Source organism: Manacus vitellinus, unplaced genomic scaffold, assembly GCF_001715985.3.
Source record: "Manacus vitellinus isolate BGI_N305 unplaced genomic scaffold, ASM171598v3 scaffold_16_pilon, whole genome shotgun sequence".
In the NCBI taxonomy this organism is placed as follows: Eukaryota; Metazoa; Chordata; class Aves; order Passeriformes; family Pipridae; genus Manacus; species Manacus vitellinus.
This window is the reverse complement of record NW_021939189.1, coordinates 14,919,524-14,944,702: the sequence shown is the minus strand read 5'-3', so window position 1 is coordinate 14,944,702 and position 25,179 is coordinate 14,919,524. Positions and strand designations below refer to the sequence as shown.

Here is a 25,179-nt window from a genome sequence, read left to right as displayed (position 1 = left end):
GGTCTGATCAGACAAACATGCATTTTTTAGCAACTCCCCAGTTCAGTGCATGTTGAGTGAATGTTACCCTGATTGCTGACAGATTCACTCAGGATTTATGTTCAGACCTGTTTGCTGGCCTGAGATGTTCAATAGGTTGTGTTTCCTTAAACCAAAAAGTGCACTATTGGGGTTAGTTGGTTTTGGCAAAACTTGTTTACCTGCTGATTTTTGATCATGTCATGGTCTTCCTCTGCAAACTACAGCTTCAGTGTGTGTGTGTGACCTACAGCCTGCTCTGATTTTGGGTCCTGATAATTCCCTTTACCACAGCCAGTCTGACTAGCACGTCCTGTTTGAAGGGTTCAAGGCAATGGTGAAGGGACATGAGGAGTCTCTGTTTAGGCCTGGAGATGACAGAATCTTAGCAGCATGTTCTCTCAAGAAGTTTTGCATCAGTCTGTGTTTGGATCTTGCCCTTTCTGATCATGTGCCTGTCACAGTGAGCATGATTTTCCCCATTAAAAAAGTGACAGCTAGGATGAAGCATCCACTGTGTTACATTTAAGTCTCTGTCCTTCCTTCTGTGTTGTTGGTAATATTCTGTTTATTAAACCATTCCTTCCCAAAGGGTAATGCTGGGTTACAGAGCACTTGAGCTCACTGTTGGTGTTTGTAGCCACCAGGATGTTTGTCACATAGGTGAGCTCTCTCAGGGGTGTGGAAGGTGGGATCTGTGGTGATGACCACAAAGCCAGGGAGAGGGTAGGATCTTTCATTTGTCAAAGCATTTGCCTTTTTGAAAACAATATGAGCTCATCATCAAATTTAAAAGAAGAAGAACAGAAAAATCCAGAACTGAGGAATCACAGTGTGACCTCTTCACATAAGGTATAGGATGGGAGGCATCCTGAATTCCACTGTGGACACTCCTGGACCTGTAAAGGGGATTTCACTTACAGTCAGATCCAGTGCTGCTTGAAATCCTTGCAGGTTGTGTCAGTGTTTGATCTTTGGGTCCAGCCTGTGTTTGAGGAAAATGCATAAGTTGCCTTATGGTACCTTAGGAGAATGAAGACTAACACAAATTTGCTTCTAATGCAAAAGAAATGCAAAACTAATAGGAGACAGTATATTAAACCAGATAGAAATGTGCAATAGCTACCTTTCTAACATTTCTTACCTGTAGTTTGTTATTAAGATGCCTGGTTCTTCCTGCACACACACTTACACTTACATATCCTTTGAATTATTGTCCATAAAATAGTTTCAAATGGTTTTTCTTCAGGGACAGTTTCTTTCACTAAATAAATGTTCATCTTACTGTAGCCAACATGTATTGTTTGGCTGGGGGTGATCACCCTCCTAAACCCCTTGAAGCTGTTAAGACTTTGGATGAAATTCAACCCTTGTGTTAATGAATTCAACTCCACTGAATCCAAGTTGCACAAGCATCTTACCTCGTGTAATGACCTGGAGTTGAAACACAATATATCCAGGACATTATTCTTTGCTGACCATATATTTTTTCAGTACTGGTGTTGCTGAAATAATTCCAATTTGAAGTTCCTGGCAGGATTATCTTATACTGAATTCCAAAGTAACCTTTTCCCTTCTGGCTTCATTAAACAGCTTGTATCTACCACTCTGTACAGTGGTCTGTAGGGCTCCAGGCACATTTTGAAAACATACAAAGGAAATGCTTTCTCAAAAACTAGTTTAATCTTTTTTAAATATTAAATGGCAGATCTTTAAAAAAACTTTTGCTAAAAGACAGACCTTGCTACTGATCTGGGTGAGGGGAAGTGCTCTTTCCTCTGCCTCAGCAAAGTGGTTGAGCCTGGATGGCTGGGTCAGCTCATGTGTCACAGCTGTCCCCCTGCCTTACAGACCAGTTTTCTGATGGCACTTGCCATCAGTATTTTCTCTGTTGAGCTTCTAAAGGAGTTTCTCCTTGTTTGCTGCTGGTGGGAGATCTGGAGGGAGCTCTGGGTTGGGATGCTGAGCAAGAAGCCTGGGAGCTTCGTGGCTTTCCATCTGACCTAAACCTGAAGGAGAATTCTCTGTGTTGCTGTTTTTCCAGGTAAACAGCTTCCTGGCCTTTATCCTCTGCATCTTGAGGGAGAATAGGAATGTTTCTTTCCATCTCCCTGTGCTGGCTGTGCTTTTTGGCTCATACCTGCTCGTTGGTGACAGCGGTCATGACCAGTTTGGAAACTCATAGAAATCCTGTTTTCATTTCCTGTGTTTCCCCGTTCTGCCATCGTTTGGCAGAGGTGGTGTTGTGGTTTTTTTACCCTTTGTTTGTAAGCAGTGTTCTTATGAAAACAGCAATCCCCAAGGCAGAGCACCAGCTGAAGCCTGCTGTTGCTTTGATGACCTGCCCTGCAAATACATCATCTGAACAACAGCCAGCAGCAACGAGTCCCACTGAGGTGCTTGTTTCATAAGTTCTGTATTAAAAGAATGTTTTTTTAACTTCTCTTGAAATATGGAAAGATTGCTTTGAAAGGAAGGGAAAGGGATAAAGAGAAATATGCAAAATAGTGAGAGGGAACTCAGAAAGGCTGGTTGTTCAGTTTGCCTTGTAAAGCACCCAGCAATCTGGTTGCTTATATAACTTTGCAAACCCCCTTGGCCTGGAAGCCTCTGGAGAACTGACTCTGCAAGATTTTTAGTATTTCCTGCTTCTTGTCAGACCCCAAAATCTTTAATTTCAGCCTTTCTCACATTGTTTTGATTATACTTCTGTTTCCAGCTATAGACAGAACTAAGGAACTTGAATGCAAAAATTTCAAAGAAATGCATTAAAACATGAAAGAGATGGGCTGTTTGAACAGTTTTTATTAATCTGAACCCAATTAATGTGAACTTTTTAGATCTTGAAGCTTTGGATTATTTCTGTCTTCTAGTTGATGACCAAACCATCAAGTAGTTTCCATGAAAATACTCATTTGAACAGCACGTGGTGTTTGGAATATCAACACATGGTTTGTTCAAGGCTTCTTAAAGTAATTAAGCCCCCTGAAGAATGTATGTTAATTGAGCACCTTCTGGTACACAGAGTTCATGGCAGTGACCAATATTTAGAAACGTGGATTCTCCTCTCAGGAATGCAGCTGACTTTCAGCTCCTCTCCATTCTTCCTTTATCTCCAAGATGACCAACAAGGGACTGTTTTGGAAATGCCATTTATTCTTTGGAAGTAATTAGCTTTGTGAGTTAATTGAAGTCCCTCATATGCAATCTGTTGCTCAGTTGTCTTTTTACGTGGAGTAAACACTATTAAGTTGTTATCAAGGTGTAGTCATTGGTGTGATAAAATACTTTTCTCTTCTTCTTATAAATTTTAATTTAAAAATAATTTTGTTCTCTGGCTTAGCTGTACATAAGGAGTGACCAGTGTCAATCCAAATTCATAAATGAATTCATAGGCAAATTCCCAAATCACATGAAGACACATTTCTTTCCTTTCTTGCCAAGAGGAGAGGTTGTTACTAATTTAAATAGTTGTTCAAATGCTACACAACCAAACTTAAGAAAAAATGGTTGAGAACCTGGTTTCAATTGTCACAGATATTTCTGTACAGCGTTCTTTGATTCCCTAATCTTATTTTATTCTGAGCAAAATTCTCTTTTGGATAGCGAAAAACCTTTCTTTGTTCCTTAAGCATCTCTTGATCTAGTGAGATAGAATGTGTTCTTACATCTTTGGTTCTGTAAAAGAAACTTTTTTTTTTTGCTGTTTCTTCTCTTATTTCCCTTTGAACTGCTCAGTTTCAACATTTTTGGGTTTTACCCTTTTTAAAATCTCTTTTAGTAAAATAATCACCCAGTAGAAGTTCTACATGATTAGTGGCTTCATGGTTGGATCAAATAAAGAGATTTCATCTGCAGAGAATATTTTTATATTGCAGCATTAAATTCCAAAAGAAATCCAAGTCTTTTTTAATACAGAATATATATGGGGATTTAAAACTTGATTTATAGACTGTGTGATTAAGTTAGTCAAGGGAGATTAAACTTTATCCTTTATTTCTCAACTTGCCCAGTGTCTTTGTTTTCTATTGAATATTACTTCAAACACTTTGTGTCAGAAGAATTTGGGTGCTTAAAAGCCTTACAGACCCAGTCTTGCTTTCATATTTGTACCCACAGCAGTAGTACTTATCCCACGGTCATGACTCCATTTTTTTAATATCAAACTGCTGTAATTCTGAAAACTTTGGTAGTGTGCTTTAAAGATCTAGGTCAGGTGAATGTCTGCTCTCTGAATATGGACTTATTTTTAATGAGCTACCCAGCAAAGGTTACCAGCTTGCACTGCTGGGCTGGGCATGGCTGAGGGACCCCGAGACAGCAGAACAGAAACTGTTGGCCACTGGTAACCACAAGGTGCTAATAAAGGGGTTTAAGGCTGTGACTGTCCAGCTGCAGCTTCTCTGCATTAAGGTTGATACTTCAGTCCCTCTCCTTCACCCACAGCCACCTCCAGCAGCAGAGGGGGAGCAGAAGGGCAGAATTGCCTGCCCTGAGTCAGCAGGCAGTGGGTGTGAGGGGTTGTGTGGCACCAGCCCACAGCAGATGCCTCCACACCCCAAAACTGTGTTGCTGGTACAGAGCAAGGAACAGCTGAAGGGAACTTAAAGTAAGGATTCTTTGGAGGAGCTTCACTGAAATGATGGGAGGTGAAGCTCAGGAAGGAGCAGGAGCAGGACTGGTCATTGGGCAGGAGGCCTGGAACCAAGCATGAGAACATTGAAATGATAAGTGATGCCAGAGCTTTGGAGAACTTGGGAAAGAGATGTGTTTTGCTTGGTGAAAAGAGATCTCATCATTACAATTACATGTGAGGAACTAAGGCAACAATATCTTAGTGTATAATGAGATGTTCAGTCTTACTGCAAAATAAAAATTCCTTCAATAAGTGGAATTATAATTTTACTGTTGAATTTCTGTCATAACATTTTGTCATTCTCTTCTGGGCTCATATTGCAGAGGACTGGAAGGATTGGTTTTTCCTCAAGTGTCTGGCAGAGCTAGAAGAGGTTGTTCTATATTCAGAATGATAGTTCCTCTGATTTTTTATTTGTTCTTACCAAATACTTTTTCTTTCCTTTCCCGAGCCTAATTAACAGCAATTAATGCCAAGCCATGGAAATTGGTTTGAGCTTAAATTTGCATTATAAACAGACAATACCTTTCTTCAGCTGTCTTCTGACAATAAAAGGCTGAGAAGCATGATGCAGTCTTAAATTTTTATCAAGAGATTGTAACTTCCCAACATCATAATTTTCTGTTTTAAATTTATCAAAGCAACCTTTTGAGAAAAAGGTCTCCAATGTGTCAGCTGAAACATGTAGTCTTAAGAACTTGTAGTTTCTTCAGACTGTATCTATTGCTAGAGTGAAAAATCAGTTTTTTCTACAACCCTCACCTTGCTAAATAGCACATTGTAGTTAATTCCTGAAGCTTCTGAGTCTCTGGTTCAGGAGAGTTCCTTGGGGATTGTTTTGAAGCTGTTCAGACAGTCCTGATGAGCAGCAGACCTGGTTTGTTGCTGTGCCAGCAGTGAGCTCTGTTAGAGGGAGAGGAGTTTTGCACTGAAGCTGCAAAATTTGGGAGTTACATCCAAGCAAAGGTTTGTGAATGAAGCAGAGCATTCCTTCCCCGTGCCTGTCAGTGGGAGCTCAGGTCTGAGCAGTTGTGCAGGGACAGATTTTGGAGGACTACAAAGGAAAATCTCAGAGTTCTATTCTGTTCTGTTGGTTCCCAAAGAAGTGTCTCGTGTCTGTAATTTAGTACATCACCACAAACCTTACAGACAGTTTAATTCAAAGAGGTTAACATGAGAAATTCTATTGATGTGTTCAGGTTAACCTCGAATTCGCTTGTCCTGCCAGTGGCCCTTTGCAGTGGTGCTGTACAGCAAACTGCCTGGGTGTTCCCGAGCCAGGAGAGGAGTGTCCCAGAATCCAGGGAGAATGTGGCCCGGGATCACCCAGCCAGGGGTGTTTTGATGGGCACTTTGGGAGGGTACACTTTGCATCTTTGTTCTTTCCTTTATTTGTCTTCAGTTAACAGACTGTGCAATGAGCACACCAGCAAGTAAAACACAATGTTATTGTAGAAGTAAAACCCGTCTGTTGCTGAAGAGACTCAAACATTTCAGAAACCAGCAATGACATTCTGTGTGCACCTTGGCAGATGAACAGTATTTTATATTTATTGAGAAGCAGGAGAGTTTGATACTGACTTAGATTTTGTTTGCTAAAGCTGAACATTAAATTGAGAAACAGACCAAAAAAGGGGTCTTAAAATTCCCTGTTCACTGTTGTTTTTCGATTTAGAGTGTGTGCCATGTCTTTAACATCCCCACTGCGCACATTTTTGAAGTAAAGGTGAAATCAAATGGAATCATTTTTTTCCTACCTTGGAATTTCTCTAAAGATCGAGGAGGCAGAGACAGGGAATGTGGAATGGGATGTAAGCATTTGTGTTTTATTTCAATACCATCCCTAATGCCAGTGAAGCAATAGAAATTTGACACTTTTCTGGAGGTGAATTGATGAAGGCTTTTTTCAGTTTTTTAGCTTCATCATTTGTTTTAAGCTGAGAGACCCTCAACTCTACTTAGTATTAAAGCATTAATAAGTTACCTGTCAGATTGTAAGGTGTAAAAATCTAAACCTGAGAGTGCTGCTTGTTAGAACAAAGGAATACTGTGACAGAGCAGATAAACTTCATTACACAGTGATGGTATAAAATTTTCCTTAGTGTTTCCGTAGTGCATTTTGTGTCTGCATCTGAGGATGCAGATTTTCCTGGCAAATTTGGTGTCATTAGTAATGAACTAGTGCTGTTTTCTTTTCACTTGGTTGAATTGTGCCATTTTTATTTACTATGTTTGAATTTTCATCCTGTCTTAGAGGTAGAATGAGTTAACACTGAACTGTAAGTACTGACTATGGCATCTGCTTGTATGTGAGTCATCTGTTGCTCTGTATTTCTGGCATACTTAGGTCTTAAATTTGGTATAATATTGCATATTTAGAGTCAAATTCCTGTTGGATTTCAGTTTTAACAAGAACTGGTGTCTGTTATGCATCACCACCTACTTGTGCTTTTTCTTCCCTCCTCTGGTATAAAGCAACCATCCTATGTCTTTCTTCCCTTGAAAACTGGAAAATAGCTTTTGATGTCTAACTTGTAGATTTATCTCTTGTTCTCTCCTTCTAAGGTAGTTCAGTACCATCACTTGCAAGGGTGCAGCTTCTGCTCTCACTAATTGTGCAGAATAATGGACTAGTGCAATTCTCTGGGTCTGCATAAACGCTGACTCTGGCAACTTCAAACCCTAAAAACACACTCTGTAGGGGAGGTTTTCAAGCAGATGTTCAGTGTTAATAGTAATGTGTTTAACTGACCTGAGGTACTGAAGGCTGAAGTCCAGATTCTGTCTTGGCATGTTGTGCATCAGATAAATTACACTAATCCTGTGCAGAGTATTGGGTGTCACAAGAGAGGTGGGACCAAAGGTGCTGCGTGTTTGCATCCCCAGCAGAAGTGATGGTGGAATGGAGTTTAATGTTTGTTTAGATCCTCATGTCTGTCATGATGATCCAGCTTTCTCAGAGTCCAAATCCATGTCAGAAAGATCCTGGAACTGATCTTCTGAGGGATGGGCCAGACCTTTCCTGTCCTGCATGGTTTGGTGCCTTGAGCAGCAGCAGAGCTTCCCAGGTTTCTCAGTCTTCAGTAGATCACTAAGATGTTCCAGGATTATTTCAAGACACTGCCTCCTAAAGTTAATCATAAATAGCAATGTAACTTTTTAGAGCTTAAAATCCATTCAGCATGGTAAGTATTTCCAGAGAGAAAGTGGGAAGTGACTAAAAGTTCTTGCTGTGCAAAGCTGCTCTCCTTCACCTTCGCTCCATTTCTGCCCAAACCCACCACTGCATGGGTTTGTGTTTCGTGCCTCCATCCAGAATTTGGCTGTTGAAACAAAAGCTCCTTGGTTCTTTGAGAAAATCATCACAGAACGTGCATCTTATCTTCAAAGTGTTTTTCTGACATTAATTAATTGGATCCTCACGATCCTGTGAGCAGGATAAGGAGCAGCCTGAAAATGCCCATTAAGCACCTACTGCAATGAACTGTATTAACCTTTTTTGGAGCCTAACTGGATAAATGGTTTTTTCTACTGCCTAAATAACTTTAGAAGTGTTTGCAAAGGAGGGCACAAAATTTAAAACTGCTTTTGAACTTTGAGCAGACTTTTATGCCTACGTGCTTGTGGACGTAGAAAAGCTGCTGTTCAAACAAGCAGGGGCAGATCCTGTGCAGCTTGGAAATTACAATGGTGCCATTGATTTCCTTGGGCCTGGGCTCTGCACATCAACTGGAAGGCCTGGCTCCTTGCTTGGGAAGTAAAGCAGTATGGAGTAAGCCCTGATTTGAATAAAGAGCTTTAAAACCTAATAATCATAAAAGTAATAATACCTATAATGAAGATACACTTGGAAACAGATGGTAAAGATTTTGTGTGAGACTGACTGAAGAGAAAGACACACTAAATGAATGGAAAAGAAAGGCAAAACAAAATAAAGTCATTGGTATTTGTGGATATAACCAAATATGAAAATGGAAAATATTTTATCTCTCCACGGGATTACTAAAAGTTCCTTTCTCTCTCAAGTGACCATTATCTTAAACTGTATCTGACAGTAAGTCTTTGTAAAGGGAACCAATTTTTTTGTTTTGCTATTTAGGGTGGGGTTTGTTTCTGTCTTCACTGAAGTTAATCAGGAAAAATGCTGTTAACCACTGAAGTCGCTGTGTGGATTTGTGATAGGATTATAAATGAAAAAATACACAGTGTTGAAACCCACTGGACTTGAAATATGTGTATATCAGTATTGTCCAGCAAGATCTTTAATATTGAGTTCACATTGCCAGTTCATGGTCAGATATTTTCCCTGGGATTTATGGGCCTTAAACAATGGAAGAATGATCTTTGATTTGGAAGTAAAATAATTGTTAATTGAGTGGGTTGTGAACTTGGAAACACTGAAACAGTGATTTTTTTTAAGAGAAGACAGATAAATATCATATTGAAGACTATGCGTAGTATTTCAGTCTGCAATTTAAACAAGAGGTGTAGCTTTCCTTGTGTCAGTCCTGTGGTGCCTTCCTATTTAGTGCAGGCAGAAATGAGCTCAGGAATGGGAGAAGAGCTCTTGAATAAATGATTGATCTGTTTTGTACGTTACCTCAAGGCAAGGTTCCAGTAACACACTGTCTTTTTTGGTCACTGGCAACCAGGGTGGCAGTGGAGATTTTTGTAGACACCTCAGAGTGCAAGAGTATTTCTTGGTTTTGCCCAGGCTTTGCCAGGGATCTGTGGGTGGCTCCTGGGCCTGTGAGTGTGTTGCCAATCACCCAGTGAGAGGCTGCAGCTTTTGGGCAATAGGTATAGAAGATTTTTATCCTCTAGAAATTTAATTCAGTTATGTACTGCCCTTTTTCTGCTGCATTATTATTCCTACCCTGCCTAAGTAAGCTTTGGAAACCATTATTGATTGTTGATCAGTGCACTGAAGATCTTGAGCTGTGTCCCAGAGTGGTTAATGTGGAGCTCAGTTTTGCTGAGGCACCCACCATCCCTCTGTTCTGGAATGGAGTGACTGAGGAAAGCTCTTAGGGAACCCCACTGCCTTTCTCTTCACAGTACATTTACAAGTGAGAAGAAACTGTGTTTGTATCACATTTGAGAAAAGTGTTGAACATCTCCTTTAACCTTTTTGTTGCTTTTTCAGTTGATTTTGCTTGTGGGTTGGTTTGAGGTTGTGTTTGGTGGGGGTTTTTGAGCAGAAGAGACTGTCAGTGCAGATGTCTGCAGTGATTTTATTGGCTTGAGTGGAAGAGATGTTGTTTGATCAACTGGTTATGGTTTCCTTGGATGAGGTAGGCAGGGTTTGTGTTTTAGATTAGATTTTTTTAGGCAGCTAGTATAGAAACAAATAGAGAAGGTAAATAGAAAAGAAATAGAAGGGGTGGAAAAAGTAAAGTGAAGAAGATGCTAACTGAAAGGCAGCATAAAGGGAAATACCAAAATGCATTCAAACAAAACATTCTACCAATGCATTCTTTAAAACACTAGTAAATATTTTAACCTGAATTTGTATGTCTGTCTAAAGTCATCAAGGAAGTATCTGGGGGTTGATGTTTACTTGACCTGCTAATAATCATCTCTGATAAAGGCTTTTTTGGTTCAGTTAATTTGTTCAAACTTACCTGGTGCATTTTTGTAAATGTAGGTGACTCAAGAGCTTTACTGAATGACTGTATCTCAAATCCAATTGTTTTATATAATATAATGGCTGCACAAGGGCTGCAAACCTTGGCAGTTACCTCCAGGCCTGCTGTGCTCATAGCACAGGTCCAACCTCTAAAGGATCCCAAAACCTCTCCTAAATTGACTTTCTTCTCTCCAAAAACCTGTTCTTGGCTCTTTGGTCAGTAGTTAGACCTCTTCAGTGTTCCATTAGTCAGGAGTGAGAGGTGAATTGGAAGATGCAACGTGTGCTTCCAGTGTAACAGCTGTAATTCCACAAAGGCCGCCCAGAGGTGTTCAGCAGATATTCCAGGGCTGGGCAGCACCTCCTCCCAAGCCATGGCCTTTCCCACAGGCCCACAGTCTGTGCAGATAAACAGCTTATCCACCATAGTGGCAGCTTGTTCTGTTCATGGATCAGGGGGTGGGAGGGGTTTGCCCAAGGTCCTGCTCCCTGGAATACAACTGCAATAGCAGTGCTGGGGTTTCTGGCTTGGCAGTGGCCTGGGCGTGTAACCACTTTAAATTAGGCCAGTCACTATGGTCTAGTCCACAAAAAAACTGGATTAAGAGGATTGATTTCTCTATGTCTGCCCTCTCCCTGATAAAACTCCTGGTTTGCCTTGAATTGTGTTGAAATAGGTCGTGTAAAGTTGAAGACTTTGGGAAGAATCTGTGCTATCATCCAGTGGCACGGAGTATTTCCTAGACATGTGTAACCTGTTACATTGCAGTAATTGTTTAGTTTGTGTTTATAACAGGAAACCAGTTTAAATGACTTCTGGGAGGGTAGGTATTTAACAGGCTCTTTACTGGTAGACAGCATTCATAAAAAGACTTGCTTATTTATCTCAAACTTGGAAAAAAAAATGTTCCCAGCTTGGTATGAACTAGGTGTGCTGGATGTACTTTTACAAAAAATTAAATTCACTGTTAATGTAAACAGTGTGAGAAATGCTGTCTGAAATGCAGAAAAAAAATAGACTGTGGGTTATATTAATTTAGGTAATTAATTATTTGGGTATATTAATTTTAAACAAAAATTAAGGCTGTAGCTAATCACTTTTTATAGTTCTGAAAAAGTGATACTGGAGAAACTCCATTAAAGGGAGAAGATAGAGCTTATCAAACTTTAATAAGAATTAATCAGAGACATAAAGAGAAGGATTTTTCTTTTCCAAGATGGAATTTTAAAGGAGAAATTAGAAATTTGCTGCTGAAATGTTGGATATTTAATGTTCAGCGTGTTAAATTAATTTCAGTCATATTTCATGGTTTAAGAGCCTGTATATAACAATTTCTGTTCAGTGTATTGATCAGGAGACCTCTGGAACTGGTGCAGAAGGTCCAGAAGATCAAACTTTAGAAATACTAGCAACAAACTCAGAGCAGTTTGCAAGTGATCTGCTTGCACAGTGTGGGGGGTAGAAAATAAGTAACTTCTTGCTAAAAGAAAGAAAAAAGCAACTTTCTTGTTATTAATATAGTCTTTCCACATATACTTGGAAAAACTTAAATTTAGTTCCTGATGGCAAAATAATTATGTAGTTTGTCCTGGTTGTACTTAACTCATTTTTTTCTATTGTATGTTTGGAATCTGAACTCTACTGTTTTATCTATGCTGCAGACAAAAATACTGCCATTAATTAGTTTTTCTTCGTTAGCTTAATAGGTAGCTTGGGAGAAAAGAACAGTGATAGAATGAGAAGTGATACTCTGAAATGATTTGTGTCTGGAATAATCCTGTGTGCTGCTTTTTGTGAAATATTACAGTCGTATTCTTTGTTGTTCTTGGAGCTATAGAAGTCATCAATAAAATGTGATGATTTCTGGGTTTGTCATGTCTGTGCATTTCTGGGCTTATCTCCAGGTATCAGTCGTGTGTTTCACATGGTTTGGTAGCTTTGTCAAATAAATATCAACTCAGTTCCATCCCAGGACATCTTTGTTATGTTTAAATGCATGGACTGACATAAACAATAACATGTGTGATACTGGGCCAAGCCTTTATAGCCAGAAAATAATGTCTGAGAAAGTGCATCCCAGTGCTGACTCGACTTGCTGTATGTCCAGCTTTGCTCTGACCACCCAGCCTGTTGTGCCAGGAATTCCTGTTCTGGCAGAGTGTGCTCAGGTAAATGCAGACAGTCTGTAACTGGTATTTATATTATTTTTCTTTGCTGGGAGCTAAATACTCGAGAGGATCTGTTATCAATTAATGTCAAAGCACCTGTATCCTTACCATAGTGGCCACCAAATTAGTCAAAGCCAATCTTTCCCACCCGAAGTAACCTCTGATCTGAGTTTGGCTTCAGTCTCTGTGCAGTGCCCTGATGTAACTTGTGTGCTGGGCCCAGCTCTGAGTTTTCCCTGCCCTGCTGGGCCAGCTCAGAGAGCTGTGGGCTCAGGCTCCAGTCTGCTGTTCAGTAGGAGAAAACTATTTCAGATCTCTCCTCTGTCCTGCTGTTGGTTCTCGTCCCACTGTTACTGTATTCGAGACTTCAGTGTCTGTCAGACTGGCCTGCAATCAGACAGTGGCTCTGAAAGCCTCCAGAGAGTGGGAATGACAGACATTGAGCCAGAGGAATTCATGGCTAAGCTTAGGGGACCCAAGAGTGCTCTCAGATCTGTGTGTTTTGAGTTACAGTGTTCAACTTTACCACACAGAGCATCCAAAATTCTTGAGAAATTCCACTTGAAATTCGAAACAGTTTAGGAGTATTCATTAACTCCAGTTTTTCATTGCAAGGACTAAAAGCTATTTAGCAAACAAAAGAAGCTGTTATGATTCTTTTTTCTTTAGCTGTTGATTCTCATGAGATACAGTGCTCTTTTCTGCAGAGATGTCACAATCTGCTTTTTTAGCTTAGCTGTCATCCAACTATTCCAGTTCTTGGCAGTTGTCAGGAGTGCAAAGAGGTACAAAACATTTTTTGTTATGCCAGCTGGAGAAAAGAGTGGGGTATTTACACATGTGCATTTCACTAATCTAACCCTTCTGACTGAACTAATGTCTAGATTAGAAGATAATTCAATTGCATTTATCTACCCATAGGATTTTTGCCAAATGTGAGCTGAGTTTCTGTACTGGGGTAACTAATGTGCAGCTGAGCTGTGCCAGAAGGCTCAGCTATCATGTTCAGAGCCATTAACAGCCACTCCGATCAACTTCTGAAATATAAGAACCAGATTCCAACTGAAATTATGTAACTAAGCCAAATACTGTAATCTGCAGATTCAGTGGGAGCTGCATGCCTAAAATATCATTTGCTATATTGGAAATGTGTCCCTCCTGGAGACTACCAAGTCCTGAATGTTGTTTGTTATATATTTCTAAATAATTTTAAATATTTCTAAATATTTGGTTTACGCTTTTACAGCTATTGCCAGTGGAGAGTATTTCCTGATGTTACTGAGGTAGGATAGGAAATATGTTGCTAAGAATTCAAGCCAAGCTTTTTCACTGGGCTTAGACTGAAATTCTGGTTGTTCCCAATAAGAGCTGAAGTCCTGAGACTGCCACTTAGAAACTGTAACCTTAGTTATGCCCTGCCTTCTTTAAATTAAGAAATTAAGGATGTGTAAGTAAGAATGGGAAAGGGCTTTATGAAGTTCTGTATAGAAAAAAACCCCAAAATTCTGAGTTAGATCTTGCTGATGAATTCCTTTGTTCTTCTGAACCACAGGAGCTCCATTTGAGGTGCTGAAAACAGAATAGTAAATGTGCAACTGCATATACATTTAACATAGTTTATGTACAGCTACAAGACATCCAGGATTTTTACTCCAGTTTTAGTGTGTTTTAGTGCTGTCCTTTATCTTCACATTTCATTTCTCTTAGTCTACTTCTGGGCCAGTCCTTCTGTCCTTCATCTTCAGTATTTTCAGGCAGACCTGACCAATGGTAAAATGACATACAATTGACAACAGCAGAATATTTACACTGACTTTAGTGAAGCTGGAAATTTAGTCATTCACTGCTACCCCTTCAAGTCAAGGGAAATTTCTGTGCAAGTTAAAAGAGCAGGAGCTTTTTTTAGATCTTTAATAGTACTTAGTAAAATGTATTTGAGGTATGTAGTTATAGAGAATGTCTAGGTAAAACAAATGGAAAGTTCATCTTTCTTATCATGTACTGTCATTGTGTAGATTAATTGTGTGAGCCCCTTTAGTTCAGCTCATCTGCAGAATAATGGAACCTGCTCATTTTCAGGTTTTGTTGCAATGATTCTTACCTTCCCCAAGCTTTGGGCTGCCTTCTGACAGTTTGTCTCTCACAAACTCCAGTGTAGGGGCTGTGATAGACTACTCATAAAATGCAATAAATGTGTTTGGGAATGATGTCATTTCTCACAGGACTTTTTTTACTCATTGCAGTCCATCTACTTTGATACAAATTGGAAATTGAAACTCCCATAGTGAAGAACTAGGTTGTTGCATCTTTAATTGTGGATATTGAGATCCTGATGCAGTGCAACACTTGCATATGTAATTAACAGCACGTAGCATTAATGCCTCCACACCTTCCTGACTTCATTAAAGCCTGTCATGCTGAGGAGGACTGAGCAGGTTTTTGTGTTAGAGACCTCATAAACATAACACTAGCATAAAGATCAACTTCATCTCTGTTGTTTCCTCTTGTTCTTTCATTTGCTTTCCCAGTAAATGTTAATATGTCCTACAATAAATGCTTTTACTAACTAATTGTATGCTCTGGGTAAGAATACTCTTTAGAGTATTCTCTAATTCTCTGCTGTTTAGAGTAATATCTCAACATTTGGGATTATTGCCTTTGAGTAACCTACTCCCCATGGAAAGCTTGGGAATCATGTAAGTGTTATTAGTTTTGTACTTATGAATAATATTATTAGAAGTCTTCAGTCACTCAAAAGCACCTGCTTGAAAAATGGGAGAAGGCTTTTTACCAGAGCAATTTTAAAGAAGGGAAGCAGTAATGGGAAGAAAACTGAAAATGTAACCGAAGATGCAACTCAGGAGTGCTTATGCCTTGCAGTGCAAGAATTACCAAAATGCTGAAATTCTGCTTTAATTAACCTTTTTATCTGCATCATCAAATCTGCTTCGTGAACTCCCTGTTTCAAAAGCTCCAGGCTGTGTACAGCCAGAGGTTTGCAGTATTAGCCTGGCAACTGGGTGATAGGATGCAGAACATTTGCTGAGTGAGTAACACTGCAATTTCTGTGAGTTTTCCAAAGGTGTGTCGTTGTATTCTCTGTGTTGCAAACTGCTTCCCACTGGGATGGAGTGTGATGTGTGGGAGAGCAGCAGTGACACTGAAGGGTAATAAATGCCCTGTTATCACCTTTTACAAATGTCATATGTCTGTGTGATTGTTCTGCAGGACCTTGTGTGTACCAGAGGCTCAGAAGTCAGAATGGGAATACTGTGCTTAGAGAGGGGGTTTCTTGCCTTTTGCTTCTCATCAAAAAGGCATAACAGAAGAGGAAGTGTAGAACAGCTGATGTGGTTTTGTGTCAGTTGGCTGTAACTCATACCTAGCAGGGAAGACTGTTAAAAAACACAGGGAAATCCTGCATCCTGCCCTGGGAGAAGCTCAGGATACTTGCCTTTGGTGACGTGCAGACTGAATCTGCAATTTGTTTGGAGATTTTACTGACGTGGTTGAGATTTGAACCTGTCTGGCCCTGAATAGGTTGCACAGCTATATGACAAATCAGGGTGTTTTTTTCTCAAAGCCCATGTTGTTTATTGCAGCAGAAGTTATTTGTCTGTTCTGCTTTGTTGCCCCAGCATTTTCCTTGAGCTGGTGCATCACCCTGGCTTTTGGAGTCAGAAGCATAAAAAAAAGCAGGCGTAACTGAGTGAAGAGGAAACTGCAGCAGCAGGGGGAAATTAGAGGGCAACAGTTTAATGAAGACTCCAAAAGGAAAATGACTGTTTGCTGCAGTGCAGAAAATGAGCATTTCTGTTTGCAATGATTAGCTGTAAACCTTTAAGAAAGTAAATAGTTGTGGTTTTTTTGCAAGTGGAAAAAAAAAATCACAAATCTTTTGAAAGCTATAGTGGGATTGCTGCTCTCAAAATCGTTAGGAAATGCATCCAGAAGATGACTGCTCCCTCAAAAATGGAACAACTTTAAATTAAACCTAAGACAGCAGAACCTGTATATTTTGTACTTGCTTTTTTTGACACCATCATGGTGGAAGAATAAAACCTGCCAGTAGGACCTCAGGACAAACTTGGCAGAACTGGTTTAATGCAATTCACTGTTTCAAATTTATTCCCCTATGGAGCAGAATTTCTTTAATACGATAGGTCCCTAAGGAGAATATCCAAACAACTCCTTGAGCAGGATTAGGCTGTTGATCTGAAGTCTACAATTAATATTTTAGATAAGAAAGGAAACTTCATAAACCTTTCCTTGGAAAGAAGAGTATATTTGAATTATCGTTTCCTTGTAACAGTGTTGACAATCTGGTGCTTTTATCTAGTGTGTGCTGTAACAATATTTAAGCAATTGCTTGAATGCAAATGTTAGCAATAAACACCATGTGTCGTGTTTAATTTGCAATGTTATGACTACTACTCAGTTCATGGATAACATGCAGCAGTACCTTTGCAAAATAAGCATATGCCCAAGCTATTCAAAGCTGTAAGCAAAGATGCTTGTTGTGTTTCTGAGAAGGAGATTTTTAAGTTCCTAGTAAGTGAAAAAATGAGTAAGGTTTGTTAGGATAGGGGTCTATATTACAGGGTAGCTGCATAGTCAGACAAACTCAAAATTTCAGATGCTTCCCAGACCTGTACAGGAGTAAATCTCTAAAATTTGGATACATGTGCAGAAGGTTCTGATTCCCAGGCTTTGAAAATGGACTGAAAATGCCATTACACCTGATTTACTCCTGGTTTCAGTCCAGATCTTAAAACCACCTGACAAGTCATGTTATGCTTTTGTATTATGTTTGCTTCTGGTCCTCCCTGGATTGAGTAGGAGTGGAGGCAAACACAGGGGGCTTTTGTCCTAAAATTTGTATTGGAAAGTATTCTTTTGCACGAGGATTACATAAGGTCATATAGCACTTCTCAGTGGAGAGTCCCACTCTATAGTCTGTGTCCTTTTGGGCACAGTTCAAGTGACCAGTAATGGCTTTGAGCTTCCAAAATAGTTGGAAGTTCAGCAACCCTTTGCCTCAGCTGTGCCAAGTTAGAGGGTGCCCCGTTTTTGTCACAGGGGATCTGCACCCTTACCCTGTATGAAGAAACTAAATCCAGTGCAAGAGGTAAAGGTGCTCAACCTGCAGAGACACTGTCTTCAGGTTTGATTTGTACAATCTGATACTAATTTAGAGCCCAGTCAGTGAACTGCTGACCATTTTCTAATATCCTCTGTTGGCTCTGGAATAAGGGTTTTGTAGGATCAGATTGTTAAAATCATTTGATTCTTGCTGATCATGAGATCTTAGCCCTACTCATATTTCTTGAATTAAGCTGAGAGTCCTGTGGGAGCTTTGCCATGACCTCAATAGGAGTTTGAATTCAAAAACTCAGAGGCAAATAATAGATAATTCAGTTCATGCCAAATTAATGCTCTGTAACTAAGGTGTATTCTAATAATCAGCAAATATCTATCCTTTTGGAAAGGAGTTATTTCAGAGAATCCATTTGAACTAGTGCATATTTCATTGGACTGTTCCAACAGACCCCTTACTTCCAAGTTTCTCTTTCTGTGAAGTTCCTCATGGTTTGTACCATGAAACCAGCTGAATTCTCCCAGGAGATTGCACAGGGGAATCTGGGTGGTTTAGTAGCACAAGATGCACCATCCTGCTCTGATTTTTATAACCAGTGTGTGAGTATTTTAGATTTAGTTCTGAAAGCCCCATATAATTTATTTTTGTGCAGGAAACATAAACAGTAGAAATTGGGCATTTCTTTCATGTCTTTGGTCATAATGCTTATTCAGAACTAGTCTTCTTACTTACTGCAGCTGTTTCTGGGCATTTTCTTTAAACATGCTGGGAAGGTGGTGTTGTTTCTACAGAAAGCTAGTATGGCCAAGATATTCTTGCATTTTAATTCAACTGAAACAGCAACAGAACTGAAAAAGAAAAGGCTTATTAAAATAAACTATTAAAAATACGCTCCAAATGTGATGTGTCACGTAAAAATTGTGCTAATGGTGTAAAAATAAGATAGTTGCCTGTCAGATGCTTTGGTTGAATTGGCAGCTGCAAAACAAATGCAGCTTGAGAGCCCCACTCTCCTCTCCCAAATGCCTGTTCTTGGTGCCTCCTTTGAGGATGTTTATCAAAGAACTTTTTAGTCCCTGCCTCTCTCTGTTTGGGTCAGGACCAAATGAGAGACCCTTCATCATTTTTGTATATGGGAATTAACTTTGATTCTGTCTGTCTGAAGTCTTATTATGGTTTGTAAAGCAATTAAGTGGGACTTAGGACACTTCTCCCAGACAGAACGGCCTTAGGACAGAAAAATGTACTGTATTACTCTGGATATTAGTGCTGTTGCCAGATCTGAGAGGTTTCATTTTATTATTGGTACTGTGCCTATTTTGGGTGGAAGTGTACTGCAAATAGTGTGGGTATTAGACCCACACATAAAATATTTCTCTTCAGATATGGTTAGAAAAATGGGAGTCATTCAGCAAGACATTTACAAAATATATCAAACTGCTTATATGGAAATACTAATCAGAGTTTGTATCCTGAAATGCTCTGTGCAGCTCATGCAAAACATTATTGAAGGCCACTGTAAACAACACTGTTTTAGTTAAAATACTGTTTCAAAGATGAAAGATAGATTAAATGAGCTACAGCCTGTATGAGAAATTCCTCATGAGGAATTAATGGTAGAGCTTTTCCTAATCTTTCATGCTTTGGCAAAAAATATTAGCACCATAAAAATTCTTCAGGGGGCAGAGTTGAGGTGGTAGCTGCAGAGTGATCAAAACATAAAAGAGGAACATTTTCCCTTTTTATGGAGAGGCCTCTTTCAAATCTGTCATATGATGGATTTGAAATGAAAGTTTAATGTGCTCGCAGTTTCTCAGACAACCATCTTTCTACAGCTTCATTATTAATAACAATTTAATCTTAGCCAGCTCTTGCTTTTTTCTGAGCTCTTGATAATTCATTTATTTGTTTAGCATCAATCTAAGAAAAAATACCCAGATCATAAAGTTGAGGAAGTGTTCCACATTAATAAACCAACGTAAAACCAGTCTCCAATAAATTCTGCAGAAGTGTTTAATCCACAGTTGCTTGAATTAAAAAGCAACAAGTGTAAATAGTGTATAAATAGCAAGTAACCAATGTGACTGGGTTTCATTTTTAACCTGTGTGCAACAGTGTGTGAGCCATAATTTTTCCTCCCAGCCCTGTGTGAGTAATGATGAGGCCATTTACATGGCTGATGTTGTATAAAATCTTTTTCAGCTCATGTTTATGGGGCAGAGACTGTTTTGTGAGTGTGTCAGTAAAGTCTGAAAAGGTGGGAAGTTCTCCCCTGTGACTCAGTCCCTCCAGGTTTGTGTGGGTGCAGCTCTGCCTGTCCACTCAAATCCATGGAGTGTTTTGGACAGGGAGAATTACAAGTCTTAAACTTCACCCATCGAGACTCTTTACAGGACAAGTGGTCCAGGGCCTGTCCTATGTATTTCCTTGAAAGTAAACACTGTCAGCAGTATGGGCTTCTTTCTCACGGGTTCAGAGCTGGTGGTAGCAGCTGCTTTAATCCTTCACCTTTCTACATCTTACATTTTGTCCAGAACCATAAAAAAAAAAATTCTTACAGTGTAGGAAGAAGGAAATGCAATAATATAAACTCTTGTAAATAAAATTGTTTACTTTTATACCCATTGTATTCAGTTTCTACCTTGTTTTCCTTTAAAAGCAGATTCAATACTATTTAAATTTTTTCTTGCAGAAGTTGGGATGCTAATAATAAAGATTAAACTAATTTAAATTTTAAATTTACAGATTGCACGTGTTTTCATATCCTTTGTTATGAAAAAGTTACTTTGAAAAAGTAGGTTGCTGAGTCCTTTGCCTCTGTAAGAGGTGTGACAGTACTGGTTTGGTGCAGGAGTGATTCATAAATCCCATGTGACTGCAATTCAGATGTTTGTTAGTTATTAGGTAATACATCAGTGTTGCATACCTCTGTTTCTGCATAAGGCAAGCCAGTGCAAGCTGACTTGAAATCACAGACAAACCTGAAAACTGGAGTTGGTTGGTGTTTGAGGACTGATAAAGTCACACTTTGTGTAATGAGCCATTGCTCTTCCATTCATGGATAACTATGGTAAGGACATAGAAGAGACCTAAGTGTGGTGGTATCCAAGCACTGTTTACAGAATTTATCAAAAACCACAATGAAGTCATCTGCTTTAAAAGATTTCAGCAATATTAAGCAAATTATATAGTTGGGTAGTCACCAGCAACCCCTCCTATGGGGGAAAAAAGACTTTGAATGTTAAACTTTAGACAAGGACACTGGCAGTGGCACTGTCCCTTCACACAGGATCTTCTGCCCTGTCCTTCTCTGCTGGATTGGCTTTGAGCCTGGAGAGCAGCTCAGTCTTTGGTAGGGTCCAAGGTAGAACTTGCTCTGATACTGATCTGTCCAATTCCCTGGATTTTGTACTGACCCTTTAACCCACATGTCTATATTTGCCTGCATCTTTGTCTGTAACTATGGAATTTTCACAACACAGGTTTTTTTTCAACAAGGAGGTAGTCAAAGAGGAGTAGTGAAGTGGTTGACGTGCTTTCTGAAATGTTGGCAGTAGTATTGCACTTAAAATCACTTATTTATATACAAGAACAGTGATCCTTGCAGGGTGGTTCTCTTGCTGTCCTTTTCTATCCTAACATGATGTCCCTTTACACTGACATTCTGTGGTGTTTTTCTCCACACAGTCACAATGGTGTTCACTGAGAAGCCTGCAGCAAAAGCAGGAAGACTGCTTCTACTGATTAATTAAGTCAATTCAGATGTCTGGAATATGTACAAACAATTTAAGTTTCTTCTCTAATGTGCATTACTTCAGAATTAATGGCATAAATTTAATTTCCCATCATTTAGGCCATGCATGTAGACTTCTTAAGTTTTTCCCAGTAACATGAATAGTTGTGTGTAGTTTTGAGAGCATTTTAACTGAGTATCACAGTTGCTGGGACATGGCACAGAAAAAACAATCTTTGGAATATCTGGATCCTTGACCCTAAATTTTTGTAAGTTCAAAACTTGTACCTTGAATTTACATTTTAAAACATAAATTACCAAGCAATATACAACCAGGGGTATTAGCAAATTTTGTTGTCTGTTTTAAAGTCTGTATTTAAAAGCAAACTCTTTAGTAATAAATTGGAAAATCTATGAGTTTAGAGAAAGGGTTGTGTCTTTCCAGTGTGCTTAAACAATGTCTGATGTGGTTTCAGCCTCAAGATATTACTATATTTTTAAATAATATATAACCAGTATTGCATACAATTATGCACATATATGTGCAGGAGTTTCTGACCTTAAGGACTTAGTCACATAAACAGATAAAGGAAGTAGGAACCAGAAGGAACAGAAGCACCTGAGCCACTAAAGCAGTGACTTGCCCATGACAACAAAGGGAATGCACTGCCCAGCTGGATATTGGCTCCATACTTTATCCTTCTCTGACAAGTATCTGATTTGCAAGTCACTTTTTCTTATGCAAGAGAGCTCATCATTCCAAACTGTGCTGCAGATCAGGGTCCTGCAGATGTTCTGGCAAAAAAATCCTGTTCTGAAAGGGAAATGGAGGCACTGGCCAAGCGGCTCCATGAAGAATAACTGGAATATTTTAGCAATTCAGGATACTCCTGTGTCCCTAAATTGTTTGGTGCTTCTACACTGTGTAATGTACTGATTTCCTGTGTCTGACTCAGTGTTTTGTTCTGCCTAAATCACAAAATAATCGATTCAATGGGAAGAAAGTGGAGGAAAACCACTTCCTTGGCATCTGTACGTGCTCAGCGTGTGCCGCTGCCTCGCTGAGAGTCACATGACCACCTGTGACCAGAGAAACTGTTGGTAAAGTTTTCCAAACTGTCTTTGATTCTCCTTTCTTTTCCTGCAGCACAAACATACAAAGTGTTCAGACAAAGCTTTCTAAGACTGGGTTGCGTTTGGGGTTTTCTTTTTCCACAACCACTAATCCAGTTGTTCCTTCCAACAGCTTCGTCCCTTGGCGTTGGAGAATCCCTAACAGTGTCCTCTGCTCCTCTGGGGATTTGGTTGGGCAGCAGAGTGTGAAGGTGATCTCCTCTGACCCCAGTCCTTGTGTTTGTGTCCCATCCCTGCAGCCCTGCGGAGCCGCTCGGGACGGTCCATCATCAACGGGAACTGGGCGATCGATCGGCCCGGGAGATACGAAGGTGGTGGGACAATGTTCACCTACAGGCGCCCGAACGAGATCTCCAGCACTGCAGGGGAGTCGTTTCTAGCAGATGGCCCAACAAATGAAGTCCTTGATGTCTATGTGAGTCAGTGTTTAGATTAACCTTCCTGATGGAAAAACAAAATGTTCGGTTCATTGTTAACGTGCAACACTAAAATTACATTCAGTACCAATACTTTGTTACTTTAAGTTTGAAACATTGCTTTTGTTATTTTGCACTTGTTTGCCGTTGTTTCCATCTTGCTCCAGGTCATAGGAAATCTAAATCAAGCCTTTTTCCCCTCAGAGTTTACTGATCCAGTAAACCCAATTTTACTTGTTCAGTAAAACAGATAAAACATACAAATGTCTGAGGCTTTTTCTTTTCTTTTTTTCTCTTTTTTTTTTTTTTTTTTTGTGAACTGGATTTTCTCTGGATACTTTTCTATTGAAGCAAAATTGTTTAATTGGAGCAAATAGTTTAATTTTATGGTGAACAAGCAAATACCTAAGCCAGACAAGGCCTCTCACAGAGGGGTACCATCTCAGTTTCCCTTAAAAGAAACCTATAGAATGTAAGATTTGAAGCAGGGCAGATTTAAAATGAAGCTGTACTAGGAGACTATAGATAAGAGCTATTTGAGAAAGGAAGAGAAAAAGACCAATTGTGTCCAAGAGGGAGAAATCATATTGAAAAAACTTTGTACTTCAGATGGGACAGGTTTTTAGTTCATCATACTGAAGTAAAAAATCTAACTGGAATTGATTACAACTTATTCAAAGATAAATGGTGTGTTCTTAGATCATACACTCCCACATAGTAAATCAATTTATTGAAAAAAACCAGTTCGGCTGATTATATGATCGTTTCATCCAGCTCTGGCTTTTTTGTCCTTGAGTGCAATATGGGTGGAAAATTGAGTGTACTGGGTCATTTCATAGAAGAATTAATAGTAAGTGCCCTGATTACTAAGCTGGGAAAAGTTAAATGTTGGCAGAGTTATTCCCCATCTGCTATATGGTGCCTTAATAAAGCAGTGCCATAATTATGCTAACGTTAGAATCATTAAGGTTGGAAAAGACCTCTAAGATCATCTGGTCCAACTGATCCAAACTTCTTTTCCCATTGATGGCAATGTACAACTGGCAAAAGCCTGGAAAAATAAGTGATTGGGCTAGTTCTGCAATGCAGACTCTTATGTTTTTAAAATCCATGTGTCATTGTGCAGTTACAGGGTTTGTGAGCTGGGGCTTGGCTGTAAGTTTTTATTGTCAGCTGATTGATGCCTAATATGTAATGACCCAGAGAGAAAAGGGTCAGGAAATGGATTAAACAGATATTTCCAAAGTAATACCATAAAAAAAGCCTGAAGTTTAAATTTATGATAGTGTAATGTTTTAGTTAGGCTTAGTCTCTTTCTTTTTCTTTTTTTTTTTTTTTGCTTTTGCAGTGACTCTTAGGAGCTGACATGATGGGCACAGCTTTATCAGTTTGCTCTGTGGCTGCTGGTGTGGATTGCCACATCTCATTTGACTGGACTCTTATCTGAGATGTTTCTTGTTCATATGAGGAATACTACAATTCATTATAAGATGATAGTTCACTGTCTTTTTTAATGTAGTGTGGGAAGATAAAGCTGGATAGTGCTAGATGAAAGAAAATCAATCATCAGCGTGACACAGCCTCTCTTATGGGTTTGAAATGTGTAGCCATGCAGATACAGATGTCTTTCTTCAGACTTTGTCTTGCCTCAGTCATGCAATTCTCTTTTCATCCATACTCATGATCTTTATGCTCTGTGTAGCAGAATGAAGAGATTTGCAGATGGGAACTCCAAATGGCTTTCTGTCCTGTTTACCTGAGATCATGCTGTCTTTCTTGCACTCTGAAAATGGAGAGGAAAAAGCTCTCTGATTTACAGGAGGTTATAACAGCAAGATAAAGAGATGCAAGTTCTGTCCAAGTGTGAAGTAAACGTTGCTACAAAGACTCAGGTCCACTAACTCAGAGCAAACTATTCTATCATTGCAGGAATTTTCCTGCAGGAAAACTGGGACAATATACTAATTAGGGACTTCAGCAGTTAAACTCTTTATAACATGTCTGTCAGTTGTTTTGAGAAATGTGATGCTAAAACCATATGAACAACTGGAAAGCTGCTCCTGGAACCATCTAAAGAGCAGAGTCCTGGTTCTGGAAGGGGCAACGTTACTCTTCTGCTGAAGTCAGCTCACAATTCTTGGTTCTCTCAGGACCAAACACAAAGAGGGTGTATTTTTTGGATAACAAAGTGACATTGGAAGGACCAACCCTTACAAAAAAATACTACAGGCTGTGCATTATTAGATGATTCAGAAAAGTGAGTGATCTCTGAGGGACAGGTTTTAGAGGAACAGCTATTATACTTGGCAAGGAAAAAGTGATTCTGAAACAAGGAAAAACAAAGGT

The 25,179-nt window shown here is 39.4% G+C and overlaps 1 protein-coding gene across 1 annotated transcript in view; it reads left to right on the top strand.

Annotated features, from left to right (window-relative positions):
• Positions 1-25,179, top strand: part of THSD4 (thrombospondin type 1 domain containing 4) — a 240,723-nt gene that overhangs the window by 193,022 nt on the left and 22,522 nt on the right. Inside the window, exon 8 of the mRNA XM_025894836.2 lies at positions 22,657-22,832. Within this exon, the coding sequence (XP_025750621.1) occupies positions 22,657-22,832 (176 nt within the window). The remainder of the gene's footprint in view (positions 1-22,656; positions 22,833-25,179) is intronic.